This window comes from Passer montanus, unplaced genomic scaffold, assembly GCF_014805655.1.
Source record: "Passer montanus isolate IOZ18808 unplaced genomic scaffold, ASM1480565v1 scaffold57, whole genome shotgun sequence".
Taxonomy (NCBI): domain Eukaryota; kingdom Metazoa; phylum Chordata; class Aves; order Passeriformes; family Passeridae; genus Passer; species Passer montanus.
The window spans coordinates 4,455,228-4,478,175 of NW_024370705.1; the positions used below are offsets into that span (position 1 = coordinate 4,455,228).

Below are 22,948 nucleotides of genomic sequence, written 5' to 3' on the forward strand. Positions count from 1 at the left end.
CTCATTTTCTCTCATGGAAACTTCCCCTTTCTGTGGCCAAGTGATGCTCTCACCACGACAGACTCAAGAGTTTTTTAAGATCACTTCTGCCACAAACTCACAGCCAGCAAAGAATTCAAAGGAGCAAATTCAAAATGATTTTGCAATCTCAGAACCAGAAACCTTGTTTGCCACTGCAAATTACTAAAAACTGGAAAAGTTATAAGTACAGACCAGCACAAAGCAACATCCAGTTCACTTTCTTGCTTATTACTACACTCTAAGAGCATAAAAGTTTTCCATATATTTCCATGTGCAGACGTGAAGTTTCCTGATGTACCAGCCAAGGCATAGTAAATGAAGCTGCCAGACAAAAACCTGGTTAAGAACCTCTCCGAAAATCCACAGTTTAGAATCAGGAAGCTCCTGCACTGAGGCATCCAACCCCTACTGGCCCTAAACAAGTTATTTTAAAAGATGTTCCTGATATTTATGCAACAAAATATTGGACAGCTCAAGACTTTCCAGAGCTGCTGTAGCTCATGGCAGCAAGGCTTCAAAAGACTTATTAAATAATATCAGATCCCCAGGATCTGCGGGAGGTCAAGGTGAAGCATGACATGGGAAAGGATTTCCTTTCCATGTTTTTACAGCAGCCTTGGAAATCCCTGAACTGTCTAAATCTTGTTCACAATATCAAATCTTAGTCTAAAACCTGACCCAAGGATGAACACAGGGATTCCACTCCACTCTTTCCAAATTTTCAGGGGATTTTAACTCCTCCTTGGGCAGTCCCAACAAAAGGACAAATATTTGTCACCCCATCAGTGCTGTCCCCTCTACCCAGCACAGAATCAAGCCCCAATTCCAGATGTGCAAACACAACTCAATGGCTTTGGGGTTTATAGTTCCCAGGCCACCAATTGTTGTCCTTCCTGCTGAGGCTCAAGAGGAGGGAAGAAGTGGAAGTCAGCCATGACAGACACAGCAAAAGGAAGAAAGGGAGAAAAGTGCCTGGAATAAACAGATCATCTCCCCCCCAGGAAAAAAAAAAATCAAACCAAACCCAGTTGTCAGTGTGCATTCATTTCAGCTGATTTCCAGCATATTGAAATAAAATTGAAGCACTCTCAAGAGGCTGTCTGGAAGTGGATAAGCTACAGCAGGAAAGGACGTGGTCGGAGAGGAATTACCAAGGACTTCCTGCAGTCTCAGCCTCTGATTAACCACGACCCCTCTCTGCATGGGGACTGCAGAGCAGCCCACAGGGAATAACTCTCGAGACTGGATGTGCAGCAGCACAAACCAAAATGTGCACTGAGGAATACTGGAGTCTGTTCAGTGCCCCATTCTCCGCCAACACAGCAAATGTCCTGACGTTCCTGCCAGGACCTGAGGGGCTCCGAGATCCTTGGGGAATGTCAGGCAGCTGAACAAGGACAAGTGCTGGTGCTGTGCGGGGATCAGTCCAGGCTGGGGATGAAATGATGGAGCAGCCCTGGGGAGAGGGGATTGGGGGTGCTGGTGGGGGAGAGCTGGACATGCCCCAGCACCCGAAAAACCTCCCAGGTCATGGACTGCCTCCCCAGCATCGTGGGCAGGAGGGCAAGGGAGGCTTTCTCTGCTCCACTCAGGTGAGACCACACCTGCAGAGCTGCCCCAGCCCCAGGCCCAGCACAGGGAGGACCTGGAGCTGCTGGAGAGAGCCCAGAGGAGGCACAAGGATGGGCAGAGGGATGGAGCTGCTCTGCTGGGAGGAAAGGCTGGCAGAACTGGGATTGGAATTTGTCTCTGGAAAAGAGAAGGCTCCAGGGTGACCTATAAGAGAGTTGGAGAGAGATTGTTTACAAGGCCCTGGAGTGACAGAAAAAGGGGAAATGGCTTCACAATGATGGAATAGGTTTAGATGGGATATTTGAAAAAAACCCACCCCTGTGAGGGTGGGGAGGCCCTGGCACAGGGTGCCCAGAGCAGCTGTGGCTGCCCCTGGATCCCTGGCAGTGTCCAAGGCCAGGCTGGACAGGGCTTGAAGCACCTGGGATGTGCAAGGTGTCCCTACACATGGCAGGGGGTGAGATGAGATGATCTTTAAGATGCCTTCAACCCAAACCATTCCATGATGACCCTGCAGTCTGTTAGCAACTCCTCTAAGCAGTGCAGCCCAAAGCCATCACTGCAACCAACCCAAGAACCAGCAATGAAAAGAACCAGGTGGAGACCAAGAGCTCTCATTAGCAGGCAAATAAAAAGATAAATTTCTCCAGAAAAAGATGTTGGACTAAGAGGAGCACAAGAGGAGCTGGAGAATGGATGTTGTCCAGAGGCAGCACCTCATCCCTTTGTGCTGGGCTGAGCTTCTGCTGATCAAACCCAAATCCCCAGAGGAAGGTCAGTGACAGAAACTGCAGCTACCCTGTGCTTCTTGAGTGGCTTTCTCACTTCAAAAAAGCTGTGAATAAGTGAGATCTGCCCAGCTTCCTTTTGGATTTCATCTGAATTCTGTCAAATTCTACAGAACACATTTCAGCCAGGACCAGGAATATTTCCAGGGGGATGTGTGCTGGAGGAAAGCATCCCCTCCCCAGCAGAGGTTATAATGCCAAGTCTCACACTGAAAACATTACAGACAGAGGGTGACCCCTGGGAGATTTCAGTGACAGAACCTGGGAAATGGGAGTTGATTAAAGATGCAGTGAGAAGACACAAGAAGAACGAGGTGGTTTGCAGCAGAACAAGACTGATATGCTTGAGTCAGCCTGGTGCCCATCAGCCCAACAGGATGTTGGAATGCCAGGCAACACCAGAGCTCATCCATTTCTTCTGCTGGCACCCCAAAATGCACTGTCATCTCTGTCACGCTGGCTCTGACGTGGAGCTAATTTTGTGTCCTCGGTGCCTGGCCCTGTTTCTGCTCTCGATGACACATGGGAATCTTTGGAATAATTCCTTTGGAGCCAAGCAGATTGCTGTGGATTAATGCCAAAGGCAGCAAACTGGCTCGTGATCCTTGACAGAGAGAGCACAGTCACAACGTCAGAGCACGCTGTCACTCTTCCCTGTCACATGGAGCAATCTGGATTTTTTTGTCACTTTTCAAGGGCTCAGAGTACCCATTGAAGGAGCCAAGAGCCACCATTTCATGGCATCATCATGCACCTTAAAACCTTCCCAACAGAAGCTTCAAGGGCTGAACTGCATCAGTTTACAAAATTAATTAAATTACAAAATAACCAGGGCCTTCCAGACTACCAGAAGCTCCTCAGGCCCCATAAGAACCACCACAAACAATGGGAGCTGCAGATGAGCAGCCAGGGTTGGCCAGAATTGCCCCCCCACAGTGTTCCAGACCCAGACATGTAGTAAAACTCACATCCCTCTATGCATTCTCCTTCCTTTTTAATGTTTGGGGTGGTTTTCTCTAATCAATAAAATAAAAAAGCTCAACCTCATGTTCAGAAACTTGAAAGCTTTGAAAAACCTCCTCTTCCCAGAGGGTCCATCCTACCAAAGAAGCTGCTGAAGGCACCTCCTGTGCTTCAGGAAAGAAAGATAGTGGGAAGAAAATGAACATTCACTGGAATTTGGATCTCTTGAGCTCGTATCTCCTCTTTTTCAATGAAATCCTCTCCTGCTGAAAGTCTTCACACCACTCCTGAATGAAGTTCTGCCTGGACAGACTTGTTAACATCTTTCTGGGAAATAAGAGGAAATAAAACCAATATGGGAGGCCCTGGAAAGGAGAAAGCCATGGAGAGGGATGGACTCAAGGCCATGGTGAATAAATGTCAGGTCAGAAGTTTCTGGTACAAAAGGCTCTGCACTGTTATAAAATGTGGGGTTTTCCAGCTACTTTTTCATAATGAAGGAATAGCACTAAAAATGCATCCCACCATATTCTCCAAGGGCACAAATGGACATCATTCCCCTAAAACCAGGACAGACTGACTGGTCCATCACTGGGAAACAACCTCATAAACATACATTTGTATATTAAAATATATAACATATAAATTTAATTACATTTTAATATATATTTATATGTTAACTCTATATAAACCCACAAAAGGCAGGGCATAGTTCTGCAACATTCTCAGTCCTGAATGGTTCTTTATCTCATAGACACAACCTATTTTTTATAGCTACAATTTATTTATATACATAACTGATTTTATATATTTTCATATATAATTTTGAATATATTCATATATCTACATAAAAAACCCACAAAGGTGGGCACATATTTGCAACCTTGAATGGGTCTTTATTTTACTATAATCATCTTATCCTGCCCTCCCTTAAAAAAAATGCCACCTTTGTAAAGGCACACAGCCATTCCTCTGCTAAGTTATTAAAATGAACATCAGAAATTATCCAGTAAAGGCAAAGATTTTAACCCTTCCAGCCCTGCCAGGCCTGAGTGGGTGTATTTATATATTCCAAGTGTTTCTGTTCCCTGGATCATCAACCGCAGCCCCTGCATAAAAATGCCAATCAATTTTTAGCACGGGCTCAGCGTGGCTTGATGCCATGCTCTTCACATGGCACCGAGCTCTTCCTAAGAGCCCTCCCTGTTCCACCTCCTCCCTCCTGCTCCAAAAAAACCCCCCCGTGAATCCAAACCTTCAAATCTTTCCAGTGACTGCAATGAAAGGGTGGTTTGGCAGCAGAAAAAAATATTGGCTGCGGGGGAGAACACATCATCACTCAAGTTCCAGGAGAAGCTGGGCGACTGGCACGAGGTGGGGGGAGCTATTTCAAGGGGTAGTGCCACCATAAATAAATAAATATTGACAGATCCTGCCAGGATCTGTTGGAAAGGGCAGGCAGGGAACACAGGGCACATTCAGGAGCCCACGGAGATGATTTTGATGGAGCAGATTAAGTGTTGCCTATACCTTTTTTATACATCTATCTTGGCTTTTCTGGGGCTGAGTCTGAACATGTTTGTACACAGGAGGACATTTGCCCAGTTTGGGTGAGTTCCAGGCATGTTTGCAGGTTTGAAGGAATTATTTGGTGCCTGACAGCACAATTTTCCTTTCTATGGAGAGCCACGCTCACATCATCAACTACAACAACCAGAAGTGACCACCTACAGCTGGCTCCTGGGTGGGCAGTGGGAAAAACCCTCCCATCAGAAGGTCCCAAAGCAGGTCCCTCCAGCAGGAGCCAGAGAATAAAGGATCTGAGTGGCTCCTGCCCTCCTGGAAAACACTCTGTTGAGAATCTCCATCTGTCTTAGTTACGATCCTGGGTATGGCACCATTCCTGCAAAACATTTGCACCAGGAAGCAGCTTGACACATGGAGAAAGTTCCAAGTGAAGGGAAAAGCACGAAGTTAATTACCAGCAGGGCCTGACATTTAGAAAAGGACATTAAACAGGATTTTCAAACAAGACTTAGGCTTGCTTTTCAGCTTAAGTACTTGCAGCCAAACCCGAGATTTGAAAAGGTCTCCTCAGCCACCTGGGCCTGGAGATCCCAACATTTTCTAACCTTTCCTTCTTCAACCTGAAACCACCACACCTCTGTTCCTGCTCTGCACATCCAGAACCAAGCAGGCAAACACTCTCCTCCTGCCAAAGCCCCTCCAAAGCCAGTAACAACAGAACACAGGACTCTCCACCACCACCTCCACAGGCAGCTGGAGCAAGATTAAAAACCCTACTCCCAAAACAAGGCTGGGAGCTTTGTCTTTAAAACACTGGGAGAAAGGAACACTCAGGAGCTCTTCCACAGTAGCCTGGTGGCCAGAGCTTCTCCCATCTGCTCCAAGTTTTTAGTGGGTCTAAGTGCACGTGCAGCCTCAGAGAGGAGAGTTTAGCACAAAGCCAAAGGCTACTCTGGATGGGGACGTGTCTGAAAGAATTGCAAAGTCCCTGTGGCCAAGACAGCATCCCACAAGTGAGGTCCTGCCTCTGCCCCCCAGCAATTAAGGAATTCCCCTGGGAGCAGAGGGTCCAGGATTTTGGCCCCACGTCCTGGGAATATTTCAAAACCTGATGCAGAACAGCCATGCAGATGCCAAGGCAGGGAGTGGCACCATGTCCTGGAGGCCAGGCCACGAGGGACGTGCCAAGCAAGGCTCTGGGTCCAGCAGGGTCCCCATGAGGGTGGCACACGTTACCTCTGCATCCTGGACATCCTGTGGAGCTCCATGTCGTCGCTGCCACGGAAGCCTTTGGCAAAGGGGTTGTTCTCAATCTTCAGCTGGGTGATCTGAAAGGGATGAAACACAGCAGGGTCATGGCCAGTCCAAGGCATGGCCTGGACAGAGGGGCAGTGGTTATTAAACCCAAGGCAGGGATGGGAGGGAACATGCAGCTTGCAGGAACTGCAGCCATCCCTCAGCTCAGGCACTGACCACTCCAGATGGGTCTTTCCCTGGAATGCTCCACAGGAAAAATATCTCCTGTCAACAGGCTCTCGCTTCTCCCAGGCTTGTCCCGTAGCTAACATGTGGGACTGCTCACACACATTTTTCTCTGGAGAAAATCTGCTTTCTGAGAGTTCTTACTTTCATTTTGCTGTTGGGACTGAAAGGCCTTCACTGCTCAGAGAACCAGGGATGGGTCTCAACAAATCCCAAGTATTTTTCACCAGTGCACAGGCAAGACCAAAGCCTCACCTCTCAGACCCTGCACCCTCTCTCCCAGCCCAGCGAATCTCATCTTTAGGCTGTTTCAGACCAGCTAAATGTGCTCCAGGTGCTCTGCATCTGCCATCCTGCCCCCCAGCTGGCAGCACTGCATGGACTCATTACCTAAATTACTTCGAGGGCAACTTCACCTGTGACCATCAAACCCTGAAGGATTTTTTATCTCCCCATCACTTCCAGTTTGCTCACTAAGTAAGCTACCTTTTGAGTCTAAAGTTTAGCCAGATGAATCGCCTCAAACTCAACTTTGGTCCTCTTAAAACATCTAAATTTAACATTTAAAACAGCTTCTAGACAGACCATGCCCTTACCCAAAGGGACTGCGCTGCTCCAAGAGGTTCAATCCCCTCCTGCACTACTTTTCCTGAGGGTTTTGGTGAGCAGGGCTTGTCATTTAAGCCAATATTCATTGTGGATCAGCAACACCCTCAGCTGCCCTGTGGATTTTGTAAAAACTCCCTCTGCTGTGCCAAATGTGATGCAAATGCTTTGGTGCCTTGGCAGAAGAGGACTGAGCCTGGACCAGGTGTGATATTGCTGCAAAGCCCCAAAATTTGGGCAGAAGGGGGAAAGTTCCCTTTTTTCCCCTCTTTTCTCCATCACTGCCTGGCAGTGTGAGCTCTCAGCAGGGAATCAGGAGAGACACTTGCCCAGGAAGAAAGACAGCCCCGTGTTTGCCACTGGAGGAGCTTCACTCTCTCACCACGTTTTATGGAAATCCCGTCCTTCCTTCCTACTGAGAGCTGGCCAAGGGGAAGGAAAGAGCTCAGGATCAACGGAGGGAGAACAGAGAGAGGTTCATGTTCACCGAGTCAAGCACAAACAACCAGGCCCACCTCCCTGCCAAAATCCAAAGAGGAAAAATCTGGCTCGCCCAGTGTCAATAGCAAACCTCGCCAGGTGTATGCACAACCAGATTATTTTGCTCTTTTCTTGTCTTTTTTGCATTTTTTTTTCCAAGGGCCGCTTGTTTATGTGCCATTTTTGCCTCATTCAGCCCCAAACTTCTCACTGAGCCCCCCACCACACTTACACTTATCTCCACAGGCATTCCCAGTAAATCAGGACCATACTTCAGCACACAAACAAGCCCTTGGCACTTTTGGCACTCTTTTTTTTTTTTGTCCCTCATTTCAGATTTCAAAGAGAAGGGTAAACAAACAATCTTTTGGGGTCAATTTGCCAGTTGAGCCATTCTCTAGCAATAAAACAGAGGTGCATTTTGTAATTAAAAGCCCTGAATTATTACACAACCAGCTGTGTATTTTGCAAAACAACTGCCTATCGGTTTGAAGGTGGTGACTCTTCTAGAATGAATAATAGGCATTATTCAACATTTTGAATGTTCCTGAAGCCCTGTAAATGTAGGAGTTGTCCTCCCTTGCCGACCCCAATGGCAATATTTGCTCACATAAGTGAAGTCCTTCAGTGAGTGAGGATTTACAGGATTGGCACCAGCACACAAAGGCACAAAGGGCCGGATTCATCCCAACCTGACCGAAGGCATTTTAACCAAGGCGCCTGCACTGGGAGCCTCAGCTCCCTGCTGGAATCAAGGGAGGGACACGGGGACTGCCAGAGGGCTCTGGGCTGGGTGGCAGTGCCTTCACAGGTCCCCAGTGCACTCTGGTCACTGGAGGAGGAGCCAGCAGTGCTCCAGCCCCTCATTTAAGCCCCTCGGTTGAATGCCCTGTTTGATTCTTCAAGCTTTTAATGATCCACGAAATAGCAGCTAAAATATCAAAAAAGGGACCTCAATATTGCAGATCTGGTGGTTCAGAGAAGTCCCCTAACCCACACGAGGAACACACTTACAAGCAAAGGTGTTGGTGCTGGTGGCCAAGAGCCCCAAGAGAATCAGAGCCAACTTCAGCCTCCTTAAAATTAAGGATCTGCTGGATTGAAGGCATCTGAAAACCAGGGACTACAGGTTTAGAATTAATTCTCAGACCTTTGGTGTCCTTCAGATGGATTGGAGCTCCCAGAACAAAGTTTCCCCAGGTGATACCTCATGGCATCAACCACAACAAAGCCAGGAGAGCCCAAGCCAGATTTAACAAAACTGTACACAACAAACTAGAAAACAGAGAAAAAGCTGGTGGATCCCTGCTTTAGCAAACAACCTGTGGAAGATATTTCATTTGGCCACTTCTTTTTGCCTGACTTCCAAACTATTCCAGAGGTGGAAAAGCAAACGCAGGGGTGGAAATAACCTGGATCAGCTTTGCCACAGCAAAACTGAGTTTAATTGACTATAACTCACGGGTCGGGGGGAGCAGGGGGGTGAGAAAAGCTGTCAGAAAGTCAAATGACAATTACCTCATGAAAAATAAAACAAAATACAACGTCCTGCGAGGTCATTAAGACAGAGTGCCCAGGGCTGAATTGTACAGCACAGGTTCAATAAAACTGAAGGGCTTTGTTTGTGTGTTTGTTACTGACGGCAAAGCTTCACTGGCTCTGAGGCTGCCACAGACCCTTGGAGAGCAGAGCCCTGCAGGGTGAAGCCTCCCAGATTTCCACTTTTCAGGGCTTCTCTGACCTATGGGTTCATCTTCACTTTAATGGGAAGTGACAGTTCCCAATGGAATTGGGAATCCCAAAGGAATCCCTGGGCTGCTCCCCTGCTCTCCTTTCTCTGGGCTAATTGGCCACAAAGCTCTTCTGCTGAGACCTTCCAACAGCATCCTTAGCTCCAGCATGACAAAATTTAGCTTTGCATTGACTTAGGTCGAGGAAAGATGCTTTACTTCTTTTTCCTTTTCCACAGACATGTATTTATATGGGATTTGTGCCTAAGGGCTCATGAATAGCATTATGGCCAAAATCAGTACTACCATTTTATAGTATTTTTTATCAAGAACTTGCTGTGGTAAGATTTTTCTCAATTGTTTCTCACTTTAGAAGTTGTAACAAAGTTAAGAATTTCTTTAGGGGGGAGCACTCCCTAACCAGGCACTCTGGGGTCTATTTTATTTACATATTTTTCTATCAATTTTTTTTTAAAAAACACTTAAGCTAAGGGAAAATCCTACACCCTGATCTTTTTGGGCTCCTCTGAAACTAATGAAGGTTGGACATTCTGGAAAGGAATGTTCTGCAAGGAATGTAAATCCTTAATTTCTGAATTCTCACTCAGGTCTACTTGGAGAACTTAAAACTGATTGTAGGAGGGGGAAAAAAATCACCATTTAGTGATGAAGAGGTGCAGGTGCTCACCCTAGAGAGTGCAGAGCACTCATGGACCTCCCCTCTCCATGGGGATCCATTTCTCCCTGTGGCCCTGCTCAGGGTGGCAGAGAGGGACCTGGAGCAGCTAAAGGTTGGGCATTCTGGAAAAGGAATGTTCTGCAAGGAACGTGAATCCTTAATTTCTGAATTCTCACTCAGGTCTACTTGGAGAACTTAAAACTGATTGTAGGAGGGGGAAAAAAATCACCATTTAGTGATGAAGAGGTGCAGGTGATCACCCTTGAGAGTGCAGAGCACTCATGGACCTCCCCTCTCCATGGGGATCCATTTCTCCCTGGCCTGCAGGTGCCTGTGGCCCTGCTCAGGGTGGCAGAGAGGGGCCTGGAGCAGCTGTGCCACAGCTGGAGCTGGCAGTGTGGGAGCCACGGGAGGCTCCCCCGGGGCTGGAGAGCACAGAGACTTCTTCTGCCTGGCTCCCACATAGCCCAGCTGGGAACCAGGGCAGGATGGAGGAGGAAGCCAGACCAGAGGAGGGGGAAGGAGAGAAACAGATGCAGAGGAGGTGGCTGCTGAGCCCAGGGAGGTCTGGCCAAGCAGAGGGGCTGGGTGGGGAGCTGGGACTTGGAGCCCCAGGTAAAGGCCAGGAGAAGGATGGGGGGAGCTGCTGGCAGAGGGGAGAAGATGCTGAACCCAAAGGCAGGGAAGGGAATGGGAGGGACTGGGGTGACACAGAGAGGCTCAGTGAGGAGGCTGCTGCCTGAACTGGGACACAAGGGCCAAGGATGGGAAGAGAGACCACGGAGTTTTGGGGGAAGGAGATGAGGCTGCAGGCAGGATGGATGCCAGATCCAGAGGGACTCTTGGCCAAGCTTGAGGAGAGGGGCTGCTTGGGGGACCAAAAGAGTCCAGGGGCTCGGGGCTGGCTGAGCACCCCACCCCAGGGCTGGCAGGGAGCAGGGACAAGTCTGGGGACAGAAGGAGACAAGGTTGGTTCAGCCAGAGTTGTGAAGGGCACAAGACTCCTGGAAGGAAGCACTGTCCCACCAAGGCTGGACCAGCAGTAAGGATCATGAGGAGCCCCAGAGAGGGTCAGGGAGAGAGCAGCAGAGCCCTGCCATCCTCAGGTGCCCCTGCACAGAAGCCACCAGGTCTGGTGATGAAGAGGAGCTGCTTGTCTCACCTTGCTTAGCCCCAGGGAGCTCTGCCTCTGCCAGCACTTGGGGGACCCCTCTTTGGAGAGGAGTCTGCCCTGGGTGAGGAGAGGGGCTGTCCCCTCTTGCCAACACAGGGACAATGACCCCAGGCAGGGCAGGGTGGCCTCTGCTGCAGTGGTGGAGGTGGCCACCTGCAACCTAAGACAGGGAAAATGGAGCTCTCAGGAGAAATCACCCCACCCCCAAGGACCTGCCCACCTCCAGCCCTTAAAGACCGTGACAAGAAGCCACATGCTCAGAGGGGACAGGCAGCTCTCCAGAACCCCCAGAATGGAGCAGCAGTGACTCACCAGCATGATTTTAGCACTGGGTCTTTTTAGGGGAAGGATGAACCTCTCTATTCAGAAATCCCAGCAGGTATCTGGCAGTGAATCCAGACTTTGGCCATGCCCTGCTTTGCTCCTGCCTGGTGCACACAGCATTTCTGGGTGCCTGGAACGTCCCAGCTGGGGCTAACGTTTCCTTAAAAGAATTTTGGCTACCAAGAATGTTAAATAACTTAGGGTGGAGGGAAAAAATCTGCATAAAACCGGATATCCTGGGGGGGGGAACAAATATAAAGCCCAAGTCCAGCTAAGGGGGAAAAGTAGGTTGTAAAAATTAATGAGAATAATTGTTGTGAATTCTTGCTTTTGAAAGAACCCTCGTGAGGGCAGCACCTTAATTATTTCTGTCTATTAGGTTCATTTCCTGGTCCTAAGCAGAGAGCTCATACCTAATAAATACGAGCCAGTAACACAATGATTTAAGCTACAGCAAAATGGTGCTTAACTGCAGGGAAAGTTAATATCTGGGAATCAACCTGATTGCAAGCACCCATTGTGTAAATGGCAAGGAAATGAAATGTGCATGTGACCTTTTTTAACACCTCGATATTTCTGGGGTGTTTTTCAGGGTAGCAGAGAGGGGGGAGGTGACCAATGGAGCTGCTGACAACCACCCTGAGAACTTCACCAAAACTCTCTTCATAGCTTAAGCCTCTTTTTGGGGAGTAGGGCTGAGGAAAGGGAGCTCCCAGGGTGCTTAAATATCTTTTCAGGCTGTCTAAAATATCAGGGGAAATAAGCACAAGCCCTGCATTGGGATTGCAGCTGTGCTCTTGAAATAAATTGGCCTATCTGGAAGCAGGCAGGTATTTCTATAAGCTGTGGAAGCATGGACTCAAATGCATTTTGGGGTGGGTCACACAATTCATTCTGTAAGAGAATTCAGCTCGAACAGAGCTCTTGAAACATAAACCCCATGCAGGGATGAATTTGTGTGTGCGTAAAATACACACACTTTTAAAACTCTGTGTAAAATATGGTTGGGATAGACTGCATGAGGGAAGAGCTACAGGTGAGGGGTGAAGGTGAGAGAGGAAAATGGGAAAAAAATCAGCAGTGCACCAACAGCAAGAGCTGGGGATGCCCCACATGTGGGGGCTGCTATCCTTTGTGGCTGGGGGAAACGCAGCCTGTGCTACAAGAGCAAAATCTGGTTTTCCAAGCAACCTCTCAGCTGTGAAAGCTGAGCTCAGGTTTCAGCTGGTGGAAAAGACCCCAACCCAGTTTCAGCCACCTCAGCTGGAGGAAGTTTCTCCCTGGCATTTGCATCAACCCCAATATCATTCCCTGTCTGCACTGGGGTGAGCTACAGCTTTTATTCCCTTCCCTGCAGGTAGATGCCATTCAGGGAAGATCATCCCTGGTTTATTTTTATGGCTCAATCTTTTCCAATTGGGATTTTATCTTGGGGCTACAGCCACTCTTCCCCTGTTCCCCCCCTGACTGCAAGCAGCACGGGGAGGAATGTGTGTGTCAGGGGGCAGAGGGATGTCAGAGCCTGTAAAACGTGTCAGGGGTGTGTAAAATGTGTCCTGGTGTGTCTGTGGGGATTCCTGCCTGTGTCAGATACGCAGATGTCATTTCTTATCACACAGATGTTGCTGATTTACAATCAAATATTCCTGCTCCTCCTAGCATGGCAGTTTTCCCAAACTACTGTACTTACATGTTCCTGCTTTGCTTTCGTTTTATTTGCATGATCATTTCTTTTCCTATAAACCAGCCCCGTTTTTCTTCAAAGGAGAGCAGTTCCATTCACGTCTGTTTTCTGCTCGGGAAATGCCTTTAAAGCAGGCAGTGTGTCCTGTTTTATTAACTCCCACTTCTATTAATATTATATTCTTTCTGCAAATCCATCAAGCAGAAGTTAAACTTGATTTTATAGCATCCACAGTGGAGTTATAATTTAAGGCATAATTTGGCAAGGACTCAATTTGGATTCGGTTTGCTTGTCCCAGCCGTGCCAGCAGCTCCTATTTTAAAGGGCAGGGAAGTATTTTCCTTTCTCCCTAGTTATGGTGGAACACTCTTTCTTCTCCAGCCCAGCTCTGCTCTCTGCATCTTGCTGGTCAGCTGCTGGATGGAGGAAATGCAATAATTTCACACAGGTTTAGGAACCTGCATTTCCAGGAAAGCATCCAGGACTTTTTTTTGGGGTGCTAAATCACTTTTCTCTTTTAGAAACAATTATTCTATCGGGTACAAAGGATCGATCCTACCTGCCTGTAAGCACAGGTTTACAGCGAGTGCTTTTTATGTGATTAGGAGAGGAATTTGCTTTTTTGCTGAAAGAAATTGAGTTTTCATGGGGCTGTGGCAGGGGACAGTTGGTGAAAGACATCGCTGTGGAGAACCACCCTGCCTTCAACACTCAGCCTTCCTCCTCCTCCTCCTCCCTGCTGGGTGGGGAAGCCCAAACCCAAGCAGGGAAGGCGCGGGAGCAGCGGGCTCCTCACAGAGGGGCAACGACAGCACCAAGAAAACCCTTATTCCACCCCACCCTTTTCTACTCCAGCAGAAGACAAACCCATCCCGATATTTTCGTGCTTTGTTTGCCTGATCCCGGGAGCTGAGCCTCCCTTTCCTGGCCGGGCCTCCGGGCTGCCAAGCCCGCAGCCCCCCGTGGGCAGCCGGGTTATCAGCGCCCGGCCGCGGAGGGGAGCGCCCGGCTCCCTCCTCCAGATTAGGAGCCTTTGACCCACGGCGAGGGGGAAGATAAAGCAAACTTCCTCGGTTGGTCGTCTCCATGTGAGCAAAGCATCCTGGTGAGCTCATTCCCCCTCCCCGGCTCGCCCCGAGCCCGGCGTTGGATGCTTTGTGCGGCCAGGAATAACAGAGGGGATGGGATGGGGATGGGAGAGAGGAAAGGGGAAGGGAGGGGAGGAGGAAAACGGGCAAGGGAGAGGAAAGGACAAGGAGAGAGGACAAGGAGAGGAAAAAGAAGGAAACAAGGAGAGCAAAGAAAGGAGAAGAGAAAGAAGGAAGGAAAGGAAAAGGACAGGGAGGGGAGAGGAGAAGAAAGGATAAGGGGAAGAGCACAAGAAAAGGAAGGAGACAAAGAGAAGGAAAATAAGGGGGAAAAGGAAGTGGAGAAGAGGAAGGGAGGGGAAAAAGGAGGGGGAAAGGAGAGGGAAGGAAAGGAAAAGTACAGGGAGGGGAGAGGAGAAGAAGAAAGGACAAGGGGAAAAGGAAAATGTAAGGAAGGAGACAAAGAGAAGAAAAAGAAGGGGGAAAGGAAATAGAGAAGGGGAAAGGAGAGGGAAGGCAAGAAAAAGGAGAAGGAAAGAAGGAGTGGAAAGAAAAAGAAGGGCTGAAAGAAGAAGTAGGGAGGGAAGAGGGGCTGAGCCTCTCAGGAAGAGCAGCGGGAAGGGGCGAGGAGCGGGTGCGGTTTGCGGGGTGGGGGCCCAGCCCCTCACCTTGTGGTTTTGGTAGGAGGTGACGGCGATGAAGGCGGTCTCCGGGAAGACGTGGGTGCAGAAGGCGGTGTTCTTGGAGCCGAAGCCGTTGTTCTCGTCCGCTTTCACGATATGGAGCCGGGGCTGGTATTTGTGCATGGAGTTCAGGATGATCTGGGCAGGGGAGAAGGAGAGAACATCCCGTGGGAATGGAGGGGGCACAGCACGGCGCATCGCCCCCTTCCCACGGGAGGAAAAGGACACGCACCAGCAGGAACCCGCAGCCCCTTCCCCAAAATGTGTGCCCTTTTCAGGAGCCCCTTGGAGGGGCAGATGGAGGTGCTGGGGTGGGGCACTGATCACTCCAGAAACTCGCCCGGGAGCCCAGCGGTGCTGTCAAAGGCGCTCCCTCACCTGCTCCCCCCTCCCCAGCCCTGCTCCGTCCACACAAACCCCTGAAGGGCCAGAGCTGCTCCCCCAACACGCGATGGGGGCAAATGGGGGGTCTCAACACCCCCATCCCATCGCAGGGGGTACAGAGTGAAGAAAAGGAAGAGAGCTGGGGGGATTTGGGGCTTTAGGGACATCCCCCCCGCCAGCCACCCGCAGGGGACGGTGGCGGAGCCGGGAGGGGCTGTCGCGGTGCTCCAGATAAAAAGCGGGCCCTGCTCGGTACCGGGTTAATCCCGGGGGAGGATGGGGGGCGGCGGGGGGCCGCTCGGGCCCGATAATGACTGCCGGACCCTGGCGACAGCGAGACGCAGCGCGTCCCGCCGCCGCCTCCCCCGTCCCGGGGGTTTAAGCAAATTGCTTTGACATCCAGGAAAGTCGTAGACATCAACGGTGAACGATCTAATGGTTTTTAATTTCATTACAGCGACTCTAATTGAGAGGCTCCTGGCGCAGCTCCTCCTCTGAAGTCCCTTATTGTCCCCTCAGCGTCTTGGGTTTGTTTGGAGGGACTTTTTCCCCAGAGCCGCCTGTTCCCAGCAGGGATGCCTGGCCCCTTCCCCCCGGGCCGGATCCCCCCCTTATCCCCAAAAGCACCCCGGGGGTGGGATGGGGTCTCCCGGCTGCGCTGCTCCCCTCCCTCTTCCCGCAGGAAAGGTCCTGATCCCTGGGAAGCAGCCCTCGCCAACCCCTTCTGCACCAGCTCGATTAGAATTAAAATAAAATTCGAATTATAAAAATAAAAAAGAAATCAACCCCCGCAAACGGAGGCGCAAAGGAGAGCTTGTAAATGATGCTGAGCATTGGGGTGGGCTGGGGACTCTGCTGCCTCCTCTCCCCTAAAGCCCTCTCACTTCTTGGCTACCACGTGGGCGAGGATTTAATAGCACAAAATTTATCATTAGAAAGCGAAGAAAAAAAAAACAGCTTGGAAAAAATAAAATTGAAGTGTTGAAACGAGACTGGAGAAAAATCCACTCTTGGAAAGGGCTGGCGGGATCTGGAGTCACATATTCGTTCAATTATATATTTTATATATATATGTACATTTTTTTATTATTATTATTCTTACACGCATGTATATATTTGCTCAGAGGAACTCGCATCTTTGGAGACCTTCGAAGGAGGGCTGTTCCTGGCTGCAGAATTCACACAAATTTTCACGGCCCCACGAGTCTCGCAAAAACTTTTTTAATGCCCAAGAAGTTCTAGCGGGACTTCAATTTCTCTAATTGTCTTTAATTATTGTTACTTTTCCTTTTTCTTTTCTTTTTTTTCTTTGCTTTTTTTTTTTTTTTTTCTGATCGAGGGATCCACATCGTTTTAGGTCCTATTTCCTCCTCTAATTATGCCTGATTGATTTTACCTGTTAGGCAAATTCCCGGAGGCAGCGGGCGGATTTTAACGATTGGGGACTCGCCATGCGATTAAAATCAGGGTGACCAAATACTCAGCCAAGCCAGGAGAGTTTCACCCACTCGCCAACTCCAGGCCCTGGGAGTCTGTCATCAATGTTTCTATATTTTTTGGGGGTTCATCCCGCTCTCTCAGGGGTGAAACAACACCTGGATTTGAGGGTGGGTGACACTGGCACACCCTCGCTGGCAGGGGACACCCCTGGGTGCCGGACAGCACGATGCCCCTGTCCCAGCCCCGGTACTTACATGTCCGAAGGGATCCAGGTGGTTGTTGGTGAGTTTGAGCTTCTGGAAGGAAACCAGCTGCCTCATCCAGTGCGCTCCGGTGGCGGGGGAATCGGGGTGCACGTACAGCCTGCCGGGCATGGCCGGCTCTGCCTTGCCTGTCACCGACCTGCGTGGGACACGGGGCTGAGCTGCGGCCGCCCGGGGACGGCCCGTGGGTTCCTGCTGCCGTCCGTCCCCTCTTGGAGCTCCTGCTCCTCATCCATCCCCTCCCGTGGGCTCCTTCTGCCGGCCATCCCCTCTTGGAGCTCCTGCTCCTCATCCATCCCCTCCCGTGGGCTGCTGCTCCCCATCCGTCCCCTCTTGGAGCTCCTGCTCCCGGCCATCGCCTCCCGAGGGCTGCTGCTCCCCGTGCATCCCCTCCCGTGGGCTCCTGCTGCGGGCTATCCCCTCCTGGAGGCTCCTGCTCCCCGTCCATCCCGTCTTGGGGTTCCCGCTCCCTTCCATCCCTTCCTGGAGCTCCTGCTCCCCAGCCGTAGCCCCCCGTGGGCTCCTGCTCACTTCCATCCCTTCCTGGGGTTCCTGCTCCCATCCAACCCCTCCTGGGGTTCCTGCTCCCTTCCGTCCCTTCCCGTGGGCTTCTGCTCCGCCGCCATCCCCTCTTGGGGCTCCCGCTCCCCCACCTGTCCCTTCCTGGGCTCCTGCTCCCCATCCATCCTCTCTTGGAGCTCCTGCTCCCGTCCATCCCCTCCCGTGGGCTCCCGCTCCCTTCCGTCCCGTCCTGGGGTTCCTGCTCCCCATCCGTCCCTTCCTGGAGCTCCTGCTCCTCGTCCCTGTCTCCCCATGGGTTCCCGCTCCCCGTCCATCCCCTCCTGGGGCTCCCGCTCCCCTCCATCCCCTCTTGGGGTTCTCGCTCCCCTCCATCCCCTCCTGGGGCTCCCGCTCCCCTCCATCCCCTCTTGGGGTTCCCGCTCCCCTCCATCCCTTCCCCGGGGCTCCTCCCGTGGGTTCCGGCTGCCCCTCCGTCCCCTCCCAGGCAGGTACCCAGTGCCGGGGAGAAAAGGCATTTCCAGCACGGCTGGCTCGGGAATTGCTGAGCTCTTTGGCACCTTTCCCGTCGGAGATGGCTCTCGCCGCTCGCCCGTTTAACCCCATCCTTCCCCTGTCCCTAATTGACGGCCCGGAGCAAAGAATCAATCCGTAAAGATTTTCCTGCCCGGAGATATTTCCTTCCTTAGTGTAATTAAACCATCAGCTCCACAACAGCAAATAATCTCATTGTCAAACAGGATTCGTTAATTGCGACAGAATTCCTGCGGTTTTTCCCTTTTTTTGGATGCATTTCTCTCCCAGGGGCTGTGGGAACACCCCATTACGCCCAGGTGAGGCTCCTGCAGCCCAACATTTTGCACGGAAAAAGAAGGACGAGGCGCTGATTGAAGGATTTCTCCCCCCCGGGCAGCCCGGAGGTCCCGTGCCTCTCCCCCACGCGTGCCTACCATTTATTATCCGCGAATTTGTATCGGTGGTCATCCGCCGGGACAATATCCATCAACAGGATGTACTTCGTCTTTGGATTGAGTCCAGTGACCTTCACTTTGTAACTGGGGAACATTCGCCTGTTGAATAAATAAATAAATAAATAAATAAAAAGTTTGCCAAGGTGGTCTCGTGTGCGTGTGAGAGGAGATCTTGAGGGGAACATTTAACAAAAGGGTTAAACCACGTTCCCGGGTGGATCTTCCCCGGCGTGTGGGGCAAGTTTGGGTGGTGCTGGGTCCCATCCGAGGCGGACCGGGTGATTTATCAAAACAAAATCGGAATTTCGAGGCTGGCGGGTTTGTTTATTCACCTCCTCGCGTGTCTGCTCGTCTATTTGTGTTTTTACTAATTATTTATTTCACCAAAGTTTTGAATGTTCGTTTTTTGAACAAATCTGCGCGTGAGAACTTTTGGAAGCAAGTTACTTCCCTCCCTCCATAAACCGCTGGAACAGGAGAGGAAATTTGCCAAAAAATAGTTTTAAAATAAAAGTTATAATATAGATACTCCTATAAAAATTATATTTATATGTCTTTCTATAAATGTATATATTTATAGAAATATGTTCTCATATATTACATATGTAGAAATAAAAACATTTTAAAATACATTTATATGAACACCTTGAGGTTCTAGGGACAGATATGAAGCAAAAAACCTGCACGCACTCAGGTGTGAGAGAAAATCCGTGACCAGCCGTGCGCTCACCCCGAGACAGCAGCAAACACACCTGACAAATCCCTGGAAACCCTCGCATACACACAAGGCAGGGGCTTTTCGAAATATTTTCCATTACTGCAAGTCAGGCACTTAAACCACTGCTGTTATTTTAGTTCGAGCTTTCCAAATATTTAAAAATAAAGCAGATGAAAATGGAGCCCTGGACTTAAAACACACATAAACAACCAAAAAAAAAATCCAAAAAGAAAAAGTCCCACACCGGTAAAAATACCGTGCTCTTCTGCGAGGCTCGGGATCCTATGGCTGCCTGGGCTGGGCTTTAATTCGGTTCTAAAAAGCTGAAGGGGGACGAAAAGCGCCCAACGAAGGAAGCGGGTGTTGAACTTAAACTTTTTAAGGGAGAAGAAACCAAATTTCACCTGGAGGTTGATCTGTAACTCCACGGAAAGCACCTGAGCAGCAGGACCAGGGACTTCAACAGCAACCACGGGCAATGATAGAAATAAGGGAACCCAGCCCGCGTCTCCCCCCGAGCCCTGCCTGTAAATGTCTCTTTTATTGCTCTCCGGATGAGATCTCTGTCCACAGAGATTTTTGTTTGAAATTTCTGCAAGGTGGTTTCTGTCTCCCTTCCAGAGTGGGATTTTTTTTTTTTTTTTGGTCCCTGTAAACCCGATTTTTTCGGGAGATCCCATCACCGACTCCATCCCATGTCCCCTTGGCCACAAACCCCTTTCAAATCCATTTTCGCAGCAGCGAGGTTCAAGGGGAAGGCGAGATCTATTCTCTAAAACTTTATCCAACCCGTTCGAAATTTATTTTCCCCCTCCCTCTTCAGGCAAATTTTGGAAGACCACAACAAACATCAGCTGACAGAGCAAAATGAAAGTTTCATTCTGCCTTGTTGATTGTGTCCCTACAATCTGAAACTATTCCTACACGTGGAGGCTTTTCCCCCTTTTTCTCCAAGGATTCTAACTGAAAAATCACAACGAAAAATCCTCCCGGGGGCTGCCCCCAATTTGTTGATAGGACTGGAGAGACTTTTTTACTGCGTCTCGCTGGCCACTCTTCAATTTAACAACCCTCCACCACGTTAATATCCAGAAAAATGTTAAATCCCCTCAAAAACACCCGCGTCCACATAGAAATATCTGCGGATCAGGTTTACACAGCCGCTCATGGAACCGATTAGAACCCCAATAAAGTTGGATTTGCAAGGCTGCATATTTTTCCGCACACCCACGCAGATAAACACCCGCGTAGAAATACACCCACATGATATTTATTTGCGGACGCATCTATCTCTGCATCTAAACAGCTTTGTTATCTCTCTATAAACAGTAGCTTAAGACCGCCTAGACTTTTAAAAGGGGTGAAGTGGCTGAGGTGGGAATATTCGCTCCAGAGTGAGCAAAAATAAATAAAAAACTCTGTAAAACGGCATGAAACTTTGGGGGAGCAGAAGAGCCAAATTGCTCCAATAATAATAATAATAATAATAATAATAATAATAATAATAATAATAATAATAATAATAACAATAATAATAATAATAATAATAGTGGGCCACCGAGCTGCTCTAAACAAAGTTTGCTTTTTGGCCAAGTGGTTGCAACTCGCGTTCGCCTGGAAAGTTTCCAAAGGCCTGAAGTCGGAATTAATGACCCGACTGTTCTGGTTGAGAAAGAAGCCAGAAGAAACAATTCCTGCCGCCTCTCTCCAGGCAGGGAGGGCTCTCCAGTGGCACACACACACACACGGGGGGCTCGGACACGAGAGCTGCGACCGTCCCCGTGCCAGGGAGGTGCCCGGAGTCCCCCCGACCCCAAAAACACGGAGGGGACCGCGGAGCCCCCCTGCTCTTACCTCCCGGCCTTTGTTATGATCATCTCCGTGCCCACCTCGTGGAACTTCAGCCACAGCTCGCGTTCGTGCAAAAACACCTTGATGCCCTCCATGCCCTGCGGAGCGGGGAGGCACAGAGCGTCAGCCCCGAGGGGACGGGGACAGCCCCGAGGGGAGCGGGGACAGCCCTGCCAGGGCAGCCGGGCCCCGCACGGCCTCTCCGGGAAGCTCGCCGGGGAAGGGCCGGGCTCTGCGGGCCGGAGTTCAGGCCATTCCCGGGATAACCCCGGCCAGAGGGGTTTCCAGGCTGGGGATGCTGTTGGGGCAGGCCTGGAGCGGGGTCCTGCGGGGCTCGTGGGGCGGGGGGCGAGGGCAGGGAGCCCCCGGAGCCGGCTCCAGCCCCATCCTCCCAGGGAAATGCCCCGGCTGCCCCCAGAGCCCAGCAGAGCAGATTTGCACCATCCCACGGGTGATTCACAGGCTGGAGCGTGGGGTGTCACCCTGCTCCCCTCGCCCCCTGATTTTCTCTTCCCACCCAAGAGCTGCGCTTGGGGCAGAGGCACCGCGGGGACAACACATCCCCCCACCCGGGCTGGGGGGCACGGGGGACACCCCCAGCCCAGCCAAGCGCTTCTCCCCCTCACTAAAAACGCCCCGTCCAACCTCGGGGGTCGCTTTCCAAACAGCCCCGGTGCCCACCCTGGCCCTGCCGAGCCTCCTGCCGCCCCCGTGGGCAGCGGGGTCCATGGGGGTCCCTGCCGGGGCACCCCCCAGCTGTGGAAAATCTCCTTTCCCCGCATTCCTCCCTCCCAGAGCTGGGAGCCCGCAGCACGAGGAGAGGCCGAGGGGTGGCTCGGAGCCCACGCGTGTCCCGGCACACGCAGTGCCAGGGGGCGAGGGCTGAGGGAGGGCATCGGGGACACCCCGAGTGTCGCTCTGGGGTGGCTCAGCCCGCGCTGAGTGCCCGCTGGGGGTGCGGGGCTCAGCTGTGCCCGCCCGGGCGTCCAAGGGCCGCACAGATGTGGATATGTACACAATACATACATTTATATAGGGATATAAAGGTGGATATAAAGGCATGACGGCTCTCGGGGTGCCCGCCCGTGCATTTTTCCACTCGGGCGCGGACACTGGTGGGTGTGGGGGTGCCGCTGCAGGGCTGCTCCCCTCGCTGTGCTTTGGGCTCCTGCTCCCCTCCTGCTCCTCCACACCCCCAAAACCCTCACGGCCGCATCCCCGCAGCTTCGGCGCTCGAGCACGGCCTGGAACGCCAGGGCGGCAGGGCGAGCCCCACGGCCAGGTGAGGCTTTGCCCTGGCGTGGGGGCAGCGCTCGCCCACCCAGGCGGCTGGGGCGGGGGCGAGCCGTGGGGAAAGGGGGACTGAGCGAGGGCACAGCCCCGGGGAGCGGCGTGGGTGCTCACCTGCTGCGTGAAGGCTGCTTGCGGCGAGGTGGGCGGCTTGCTGCTGGCCCCCAGCTGCGTGTCCTGCTTGCCCTCGGCCTGCAGCTCCTTGGCCTCGGGATCGGCCGGCGTGCTGGGCAGCCCGAAGCCTTCCTCGCCATCCGCCATGTTACGAGCTTCCTTGGCCGGATCCCCCACTGCAGGCACACATCGGAGAGAGCACAGATAAGAGACGAGGCAGTGCTGGCGTTTAATAAAAGCTCGGTTCGGATGGAGCGGGGCGGCTCCGAGCGCCGGCCGGGGCTGCCCCGACCATCCCGACACTCACTTCCCAGGCAGCGAGCGAGGCCCTTTAACTTTGGCACAGGGAGAAATAAAGACTTTTATTTATTATCGCAGCCCGCAAGGGATGATAGGATTTGGGGGGGGCTCGGGGGGGGGGGGAGGGAGGGGAAGGGGGAGGCGGTATTATTGAATGCATCTTTTGGGAAAGGTAAACAGCGCGTTTTAGGGCTGGCAGCAGCACGCGGGGAGCGAGGCACCCGAGGGGCTGCGGGACGACACAAATAGCTCTGGAGGTCGGGGGGATTCGAGGTGGGGGCTCCAGAGCCCCCCCCG

The 22,948-nt window shown here is 51.4% G+C and overlaps 1 protein-coding gene across 3 annotated transcripts in view; it reads right to left on the reverse strand.

Moving 5' to 3' along the window:
• The window catches only part of TBX5 (T-box transcription factor 5), a 47,885-nt gene that overhangs the window by 14,524 nt on the left and 10,413 nt on the right, over window positions 1–22,948 (reverse strand). For all 3 annotated transcript variants that reach the window (XM_039726110.1, XM_039726109.1, XM_039726108.1), the window contains exons 2-7: window positions 22,352–22,527; window positions 20,951–21,045; window positions 18,358–18,477; window positions 16,880–17,027; window positions 14,787–14,939; window positions 6,108–6,199 (exon numbers count right to left, since the gene is read on the reverse strand). In XM_039726110.1, the coding sequence (XP_039582044.1) occupies window positions 6,108–6,199; window positions 14,787–14,939; window positions 16,880–17,027; window positions 18,358–18,477; window positions 20,951–21,045; window positions 22,352–22,498 (755 nt within the window). In that variant the 5' untranslated portion in view covers window positions 22,499–22,527. The remainder of the gene's footprint in view (window positions 1–6,107; window positions 6,200–14,786; window positions 14,940–16,879; window positions 17,028–18,357; window positions 18,478–20,950; window positions 21,046–22,351; window positions 22,528–22,948) is intronic.